The 10499-nt window shown below is 36.3% G+C and overlaps 1 protein-coding gene across 1 annotated transcript; it reads left to right on the forward strand.

The window, feature by feature from the left end:
- The first annotated feature begins 231 nt into the window (after positions 1-231).
- On the forward strand, positions 232-6499 carry LOC144545867 (disease resistance protein RPS2-like). The gene is made up of 3 exons (XM_078294436.1): positions 232-497; positions 760-942; positions 3986-6499. Exons 1-3 carry the CDS (start codon positions 297-299, stop codon positions 6251-6253), a joined length of 2652 nt encoding a protein of 883 aa, XP_078150562.1. The 5' UTR covers positions 232-296; the 3' UTR covers positions 6254-6499.
- Positions 6500-10499: the final 4000 nt, after the last annotated feature.

Consider the following 10499-nt stretch of genomic DNA (forward strand, 5'->3'; position numbering starts at 1 on the left):
TATATAAATTATTTTTGACATATTAATAAATATTATATTATTAAATGTACGAACATAAAATTATCATATTTGATTTGTATTTATCGATTAATTTTTAGAATAAACTATTATCTACTGATAAATATGATAAATACTTATTCACAAACGGGTGGTCCATATTCCCTCGTTGACCAGATATGTAAGTCAAGTCTTCCCATTCATTCCTCAAATCCTGTTCTAACTTCTAAGCCCCACTAATCTGCAACCTTGCACTCGATCTAACTCCAATTTGCTTCTGGTAATTCCTTTTGCTCATCATGGAGTTCGTAGCGTCAATATTTGAAAATGTCTTCCGTCCTTTGAAGGACCTTTTTACCAAAACCTATGGATATGTGGCATCCTCTCACTACTACATCAACGTTATGGAAGACGAGATGAACGAACTGAAGAGCAAGAGGGACGATGTAAGGAGGATGGTAGTTGCGGCCGAGCGCCAAGGCCTCGAGGCCATTAGCCAGGTAATTACAAGGAACATATATAATTAAATAGAAAATTGAGATTCTAGAGATTGAAAAATGTAGTGTATTGTAATCTAGCTAGGACTTTCTCATTTTCCCTCCTCTAGCATCCGCCCATGAATATGTCAAATTTTAACAAGGAAATTAATTATTTGTTTGCTAGGAATTTGGTATACAAGTTATCATAAATTTGTTTAGCATTGCTTGGGACAATAATGGCACCCACATTGACAGCCAATTATTTGGCAATTTTACTGTGTAGGTTAAATGGTGGCTGGAGAGCGTCGATAGGCTCGAGGATAAAGTGAGGTTGATCAAGGCTGAGTACGAGGTTGCCAGTATCCGCACTACGTACCTGCTCAGTAAGAAAGCTGATGAGACCACAGAAGAGGTGCGCACTTCGAAGGAGAGGACTTTTGCTAAAGTTGCTGATGAGCTCGTTCAGGTAATTTGTGCATCACTTTCCCAATCAGTACATAGATCAACCATTTTTTAAGAATCCGATATATAGATAATGTCATTTGGAGCATAGTTCAAAAAATCGGCTGATTCAACTCGGAATCAGACGGGACCGAGCCGATTTTTGCCCGATTCTCGAGTTTGTACGATTTTTTCCAAAAAAATCGGATGAACAGTGCTTGACTCGGCCGATTTTCCGATTTTTCGGCCGAGTTACACCGAGTTTTACTCCGAGTTAAGCCGATTCAAAGAAAAAATGACAGATTCGAACCAACCTGAACAGTCTCAACTGGCGGGGCTGTCGTGGGGTGACTTGGACCACATGGAGGCTTGACTTGGACCGAGTCTCAGCCGGCTGTGCTGGGGAGCAGGGGCGTTCCGATACCCATCAGACCACTTTTGGGTTCGATGGGTTTCCTCACCGTCAGATCTGTTTTAAAATTCGCACCCACAATTTTACATCTGCTTTAATATCCGTACACACGAATCCTAAAACAGATCTGACGGTGAGGAAATCCATCGAACACAAAAGTGGTCCGATGGACATCGGAACGCCCCTGCTCCCGCTGTGCTGTCGTAGATTGAGCAAACAATCGGCCGTAGAAAATATTTCAATCGGTGCCATTCGAATTTCAATTTGCGAAATGAAAAAATTTTAATCGGCAAAGGAGAGAGATGAGGCAATGGGATAGGGGACAAAAAGACGGAAACTTACAATCTGACCCCTCATCTTTTTACTATTTACTATTTTGCTACTTTACTCCAAAAGTAGTTGCAAAGGATGTTAAAATTCGGCTACATCTATTTTACTGCAACAGTAATTGAAAAAAAAATGGAATCTTTATATTCCCACCCGTGACATATATTACATCTATTTTTTTAGAATAGTTTTTTGAAATTTTGAAAATTTTGACTAAAGTAAAATTAAATGACTGATTTAACTAAAATTGCACGTTATGTTGTCGAAATGAACTAAACATTGCTCAAAAAATTATTCGCTAATAAATGACAATCTTTCTTTTATCGATAATTATTTTTAGGACATTTTCATTCTAACAGGCAATGCTATGTGATATATATTTTCAACGAAAGAAATTAAGCTAGTTTAATTGCTCAAGAAATTATTTTCAAGGCATTTCCAATCTTTCTTTCATTGATAATTATTTTCAACGCTATGTAATATATATAAACAATACACAAATTATGCTGCATTTCCACAAATGGTGTGACTTCTATATTTTTTTTACAAATTATTTTTATCAAGTTTTTTCTATTTTTTGGCTACAAAACAAGCTTCTGTCAAAAAAACCCGAGTTACTGATCTGATTCTTCCGATTCAGGCCGATTCATCCGATTCTGACTCGGCGGTCAAAAATCCGATTCCGATTCCGATTCCAATTTTTTGAACCATGATTTGGAGACTTTTTGGCTAAGATGCTGAATTGGGAATCTCTTTTCCAATTGTACTTTGTATGGATGCAACTACGTACAGCTCCAGGTGGATGTGTTGTAATATTGTCAGACCAATTTGTCGAAATTGTCACTGGGTACAACCATAGTAACAAGGTTCGCGTTTTATTCGCGAATAAAACGCAAATAAAACGCAAATAAAACGTTTTTTAGATATTACCGAATCGATTCGCGAATAAAACAGTTGACCGAACTTTTACCGATTTATTCGCGAACAAAACGCGAATAAAACGTTTTTTACGAATTATTCGTGTTTTATTCAAAAATTCGTTGCTCTGTAATCCGTGCTGTTGAGTTTTGAAATGAGGCTGATGCACCACGTGGGTCATTGGTGAGGCAGATTTTTTGAAATTTGAAAGACATGTGGATCCCACCATGTGGCTAAGTACTTATACTCACTTTAGATTTCATGTGGCAACTACTTTATGTACCGTAATTTGTTTTTTTTTTTTTTTTGCAATTCTTATAAATCAAGATCTCTGGTTTGGATTCAATGTACGATCCCGAATCATTCCCGAATTATACCCGAATTATACCCGAATCACGAATTTTTGACCTCGCCGAACCGAACCCGAATAATTCATTTGTTACTATGGGTACAACTACTTATAATTGATCACTTTATATTATCTAATTGAGCATAGTTCATATTCATGATTCTGAAACTCATAATTAGGATCGGAATTGGATGCTTGACTGTGGAATCGGAATCGGATGAATAAGCCGGAATCGGAAGAATCGAATCGGGAACTCAAATTTTTTGACAAAAGCTTGATTTGTAGCCAAAATATAGAAAAAAAATTGGTTAAAAAAAATTGGTAAAAAAAAAATATATAGACAAACGACTATACTCAAATAATCAACTAATTATTTAATATAATATAAGCATGACAAATAGAACACATCTTTTATGCAAGCTAGCTATAATTAATGCATAGAAAAACAAGATTACATTGGCAACATAAATATCTTGACAAGGTATATGTTAATTTGTTTTTCTAGTTCAAATTTTGTTTGCATAATTTGATTTTTTTTGTTTGATTTGAAATCATAGATTAACAACTGTCAGGAAAAAAAAAATAAAATAATCAAAGGACTCGGGCTTGACTCAGCCTGACTCAGACTGACTCGGCTTGAAAATCAGATAACTCGGCCGAGTCAAACACTGTTGAAGCGAGTTTTGATGAAAAAATCAGATGGGTAAGATCGAGACTTGGGTGAAACTTGGATCGGACCCGACTGATACCGAGTTGACTCGACCGAGTCAACTTGGACATGGCCAAGTTTCCAAACCATGAATCATATCATTAAATTAACAAGAATTATCTGAATGCAACATTTCAATTATTGTCTATACTGTTGGAGAGCATCCAAATGGACCTTTGGTATACCAAGGAACTCTAGATAATCAATGAAATTAGTGGATGTAGTATGGTCAGGATATAATCTCAGAAAAAAAAAATTATCAGAAACCTAAAGCTAAAATTGCGATTATTTATGCACATTATCAATTTCTATTTAGCTACCACTAATTTTTAACAATTGTTTATTTAAAAAAGGTTCGCTATGAAGAGATTCCGACAGTGCCTGTGGTCGGAATGGGCCCAATATTGGAGCAGCTTAAGTCATCCCTAGAGGATAATGCTATTGGCATCATCGGTATCTTCGGCATGGCCGGTGTTGGTAAGACTGCCTTACTAAGCAAGTTTAATAATGAGTATTTAGTGGCAGCTGAAGAAATCAACCTGGCTATCTATATCGAGGTAACTAAAAATTACGACCACAACGAGATTCAGGCGATCATTGGTGACCGGCTGGGACTGTCATGGAAAAAAAAAGGCCCCAAAGAGCGTGCAGCCATTTTGTACAAAATACTCAGCAAAATGAACTTTGTGATAATACTGGATGACCTTTGGGAGCCAATCAACTTACGGATGGTCGGCATCCCGGTGCCAAAGCTGCAGTCAAAGAGCAAAATATTCCTATCCACGCGAATTGAAGCTGTGTGTGATCGAATGGATGTGAAACGAAAGATAAAGTTTGATTGTTTACCAGGGGAACATGCATGGCAGCTGTTTCAAGAGAAGGTTGGGGATGCGCTAGCACATCCCAACTCGGAGATCCGTCGTCTGGCAAAGACCATAGCGATGAAGTGCGGGGGCCTCCCTCTTGCACTAATCACAGTAGGAAGGGCTATGGCAAGCAAGCGCACGCCTGAAGATTGGAAGCGGGCCATCACTGTGTTGAATATTGCACCATGGCAGCTTGTTGGAATGAAGAATGACTTGCTTGTGCCCCTCAGGCACAGCTATGACAACCTTCCAAATGAAAAGTTGAGATTCTGCCTCTCGTATTGCTCCTTATTTCCAGAAAATTGTTCAATTTTTAAGGAGTGGATCATTTGTTATGGTATCGGTGAGGGTGTCATTGATGACATGCACACTGAGATTACTGAGAGGCATGATCTCTTTAATGATCTTAAGACAGCCTCATTGTTAGAAAGTGAAGATGAGGGGCACTTCAAGATGCATCCCATGGTCCGTGCTATGGCCTTGTGGATTGCATCTGATGAAGGCACCAAGGAGACCAAATGGCTGGTACGTGCTGGTGTTGGCCTGAAGAAAGCCCTTGGGGCTGAAAAATGGAGGGAAGCTGAGAGGATTTCTTTCATGAATAATAACATTATTGAGCTGCATGAGCAGCCCAAATGCCCAGCCCTCAAAACTCTTATGCTCATGAACAACCCGGCACTGAAGAAGATATGTGATGGATTTTTCCAGCACATGCCAATTCTACGTGTGCTGGAGCTTGCAGGTACATCCATTACTGAGCTCCCATCAGGAATAGGGGCATTAGGTCAACTTCAATACTTAGATCTGAACAGAACAAAAATTAAAGTCCTACCAAGTGAGCTTGGAGAATTGGTCAATCTCAGATGGTTAGACCTCTCCATCATGCCACTAGAAACAATCCCAAAAGGAGTGTTGTGCCGTCTGACACAGCTTCAGGGTCTATCCATGTATCTCAGTTACGGTGACTGGAATGTTGGCACCAGTGGAAGTTGGGAAGAATTTCAGGAGCTAGAGAGCTTGCCACGGCTCAGTAATTTTGATGTCACAATCAAAACTATTGCCGCTTTGAATATGCTAGCCCAATCACATCTTCTTGCAGGGTCCATACATTGGCTTGTGATCAAATCTGCAGCTGGTTTGAAGACTCTCGAGCTTCCATCGAGTAACTTATGGAAAAACATGACTAAATTGAAGAGGGTTCGCCTATTGAATTGTGTTGATCTAAAGGAGGTGGTAATTAATGGAACTGATGTCCAGGAGGAGAATGATCCCAATATGTTGAGTAACATCATCGACTGCACAATTCCTGATGAGAACAAGTCAGTTCTTCCTGAATTGGAGTGCATCATCCTCCACTGGCTTCTAGAGGCAAAGATTATATACAAGGGAGGCTGCTTACAACAGCTCCGTTCACTTTACATCTGGTACTGTCCTGGGTTGGAATATCTGATCACTTGTGCAGATAATGAAGGTGAAGAGCCACTGGTCATTATCGAGGCTTTTCCGAAATTGAAGACGCTGGTACTAGAAGGATTGAATCAGCTTAAGAGCTTTAGCCATGCAAGAAACCGCCTCTCTTTTCCTTCTTTAGAAAGCCTCAAGGTGATTGAATGCCTCATGCTAAAGAAATTTGAGTTATCTGCTGAAAATTTGATGGAGATTCATGGAACAAATGAATGGTGGAATGCACTTGAATGGGATGATGATATGGAGGTCAAAGAGAGATTCAGGCCTCTATTCCAGCCTTTGCAGTGATTATGGAAGTGCTTTACTGCCCTTCTTTTATTTAGGAGGAAATTTTTTTTTTTTGCTTCAACTCTCTTTGAGTTGCTTCATTTTGCATGTTTGCATTATTGTAGTTGGTGCTATTTCAGTTCTCTTCTATTGATCCATTTGGAAGCTCGAGACAATGCTGTTGATATTTGAATCTGTTAGTGTTTTATGAAAATATGGTCAATTGGTAGTGTTTTCCCAAATACAACCATAATTTGCAAACCCAAATTCCTGAAGTTCTGATATAATTTGTTTTAATATAAAAAAAAATACTGTGTTCAATGAAGGTAACTAGAAACCCAAAAATTGGAATAAATACTGTTTAGTACTCATCCAATGGCATTGCTCTACCAGAAAGTCCTCCTATGAAATATTGTAATAGAAGGAAAAAATCGGCCGATTTGAACCGAAATCGGCCGCCGCCGATCCGATTTTGGACCGAGTTACTCGGTTTCCAATTTTTCAGTGAAAATCCGGTTCAAAACCGGCCGAATCAAGCAATTTGTCACTGATTCTTGACGTTTTAGAGCAGATTCTCACTGTTGAGCGTGATTCTTCAAAAGAAAGCGAAGGAATTTGATTGTTCAATGAGGCTGGAATGGGGCGAAATCGATTTTGACTCGGTCAAAAGTTGATTGAGAGAGATGAAGGTGCAGTCATCAGGGAGAAAGGAACTCGGGCAAGTTGATTGGGGACCCTCCTCTAATTATTATTTGACTGCTGCTGGAGCCCAGCTTATGGTCATTGCAGAAATTTTGTACTGGAGGTAAATAACCAATCTGGAATGGAGAGGTCATTACAGAAATTTTGTACTGTGGTCCACAGATTTCAAAAATATCATTATTAGCCTCTGACTAATTATAGAACTGTTGAAAAAACATAAATTGTTCCTATTTTTTCTCCTCTTTCTTTCACTACATTTCGATTGTTAATCGACACCTTCATTTTGGTATTTTTTATTTTGTGATATATTTTTTCCTATAACTGTTTATTTTTTATTTTTGGTTTCTATTTTTTTTTTATTCGTTTTTTATATTTTCTTTTTTAAGGGTCAACAAGCGGGTCTTAACATGTTTTGGACTAATTATTAATTTATAATTTTATTCCTATATTTTTAGTACAAAATAAGTTTCTGATAAAAAAAATCTCAGTTTCTGATCCGATTCGGCCGATTCTGACCGATTTATCCGATTCCAATTTTACGGTCAAATAATGGATTCCAATTCTGATTCTGATTTTTCCTTTTATGATATTGTTTGTTTATATCCAAACTTAATTATTGGGCCTTGGATTATGGGCCTTGAATTAACCAGTTTAAATTACATATTTTGGTTTATGTAAAACTTTTGGTTGAATTATGTTCGAAATTAGCCCGTTATAATCTGAAATAACTTCGGAAGTTAATTAAAAGTATTCTCAAAAACAGAGAATAAAATTTCAAAACAGTGAGAATTAAATCTTCTCAAAATCGATTTTATATATTCATCAAAGCATTTCATTGGGTTCTCAGAATCAAATTTTTTTTTTTTTTTTTGAGAGAGAATTTCCAGTGTGCCCATGTATGCTTTCGAAATAACTAATTTGCCCATGAAAAGATCACAATATCAAATATCCACATAAAAACTTAATATTTTATCCAATGCCCCCTTTTATTAATTTAATATTTTATTTAATGATTTAAATATAATTTGACAAATATAGTCTTTCATTTCAAAGCCTCCTCTCTCTTTTGTTGTATTACAATATTGTCATTTCCTTCCCAGTGATATGAAAACTTTGTTATTAGAATCTGTACATCGTCATGACCAAAAAAACGCCTTTCATCTAGCTGCATGCCTCTTTGAACCAGTTTTGATTTGTCTTTTTAATACCACTAGCAGGTTTTAATTTGATTTGTCTTGAATCTTACTGCTAGCTCTAGAAATTTATTAAGGTAAGGAATCCCTTGCTGCACGAACGATTTACAAGTAGTTGCGGAAAAAGTAATCGATTACAAATTCAATTTGACATGCGAGCTAGTTCCCAAGATAGTAGAAATACAAGTGTTGTATCCTTGGAGGGTCAATATATAAATCAACGTACTTAAGAAAGCTCTATTGAAAGAGCCTGGATAAAAATACTTCAATTCTGTCTTCTGGATTTGGAGTAGAGAGAAGAAGAGATTAATTTTCAGTGAAATGGGCTGTGTTCTTAATCTTTTGCTGTTGTTGAAAAGCAAGGATTGGTGTTGTTTTTTTGTGCCCCATGTATGTATCAATTGCACCTTATTCACAAATTCTGATATTCCAAAAAAGAAGAAGCTTAATCCAAAATTTATCAGCATGACAGCATGTACCAGTTCGGAGCGTGCGTCTTAACAGAATGATATATATAGTTGATTAGACTAATTGAGTAAACCTTGTCTAGAGCTGAAGGTTTAATTGCGGAACCCCATTTGCATCCTTTTCGGAGTTATTTGCTAATAGCACACAGTAATTTGTCATTCTTCAAATTTCCCACCGATCCTCTTTGAAAAATGAAGCCCGGTGTTGAACTAGTACTTCTTTGAGGTTTAATTAGTGCATGAAGGAACACCCGGCTCTAAACCATATTTATGTTGTCGTATGAAGCCTAAACTAAAATGGGCCGAGGCCCATGTCGCTAATTTCACGGAATGAATTTCCGAATGAAAATAAAAAGTGGAGATTGAGAGGGTCCAACCGAGTGAGTCTATGGTACTATGCATATTACGATTTGCTACCGTGCTACGGCTCTATATTAGAGTTTTCAAATTCTAACGGTCGATCCGAACCGTTCATCTTGTTCTCCATATTAATATGTGTTTGGAGACCAAATTTTACATTTTTTGAAATTTTTTTACTATTTTTTTAGATTCATTAAAAATCACTGTTTTTGGATGGTCCAGAATTTTCAGATCAAGTGATTTTCTAAATATCTAAAAAAATAGTAAAAAAATTTCAAAAAATGTAAAATTTGGTCTCCAAACACATATTAATATGGAGAACAAGATGAACGGTTCGGATCGACCGTTAGGATTTGAAAACTCTAATATAGAGCCGTAGCACGGTAACAACCCGTGATATGCATAGTACCATAGCCTCACTCGGGTCCAACCTGTGTGTCTTTTCTCTTGAACTTCAAGCTCATTTTAGAGTTTTTGCTCTCTTGTAACAATCCTTCGATACATGGAAATCGGAGATCTCATAGATTATTGTATGAAATTGTAAGAGAGTGTTACAGTGAATGTTAATGGCTTGATTATCTTCTTAATTGTATTTGTAAAGACTCTTTGATATAGTGAAGTTGTGCCGTGTGCTTCCGTAATTTTCTTCCGAAAAGATTTCCACGTAAAATCTTGTATCTCTCTTTTATTTTTTTGTGCTTAATTGCTTGTTTGTGTTGGCTTCTTGTTTAACTTTCATATTTCTTCATTTTGTCGGATATTGGTATATGCCTGCATAGTGTTCGATAAAATTACTCAAGCGCTTCCTCGTCTGAACCCAACAATTTACTCTATTAGTCAAACATATAATTAGTCAAGAGGTTTTTTTATTTAATGAAGGAAATCACCATGTTTTAATACGGCAAAGGAGAGAGGTTGCTTTGAAATAGAATGGTATATTTGTCAATTAAACTTTTAAAATATTTTAAATAAAATCTTAAATAAATAATAAGGTATATTGGAAAAAATGTTGGGTTTATGTGGGGATATTTTAAATTATGGTGTATTCATTGGTAAATTGGCTATCACTATAAGAATATGCCACAAAGTAAAAAGTAATTATTGTTAAGAATAAGTACAAATTCTTATAGTGTATTTCAAAAAATTATATGGATAAACCAGAATTTTTGTTTTCCTCTTGGCATCTGCTAATGAAGTAAAACTTCAAATATTTTATTGCAGAATAAATATTCTTCATCTAGTTGCCATCATTTATTAGAGAGAGATGTAAGAAAGTAAAATAGCAAGTTTGATATAGTAAATTAAAAAAAAATTCTCAGCTCTCCGTAATCTCCATTATCGAATATTATAGTATTCCAATTATAAAAAGCTTAAGAAAGTATAAATTTTGCTTTTTAGATTCATTAAAGAGTTAGATTTATTTAATTAACACGCCAAGCCCACTTGCAATTCTTAATTAATATATAAGAATATTTGCTTAATTATCTTGCGCAATCCTGCCTTTAATTTGATATTTATTTTTTCATGATGCATGGTTAAAATGCA

Source organism: Carex rostrata, chromosome 28 (assembly GCF_964058835.1).
Source record: "Carex rostrata chromosome 28, lpCarRost1.2, whole genome shotgun sequence".
Classification (NCBI taxonomy): domain Eukaryota; kingdom Viridiplantae; phylum Streptophyta; class Magnoliopsida; order Poales; family Cyperaceae; genus Carex; species Carex rostrata.

What these genes read in the sequence shown, in the direction of transcription:
- LOC144545867 (XM_078294436.1), top strand. Translation starts at nt 297, where the DNA reads ATGGAGTTCGTAGCGTCAATATTTGAAAATGTCTTCCGTCCTTTGAAG. An exon ending in GCCTCGAGGCCATTAGCCAG is followed by an intron (nt 498 to 759) that starts GTAATTACAAGG and finishes TTTACTGTGTAG; the next exon opens with GTTAAATGGTGGCTGGAGAG. An exon ending in TTGCTGATGAGCTCGTTCAG is followed by an intron (nt 943 to 3,985) that starts GTAATTTGTGCA and finishes TATTTAAAAAAG; the next exon opens with GTTCGCTATGAAGAGATTCC.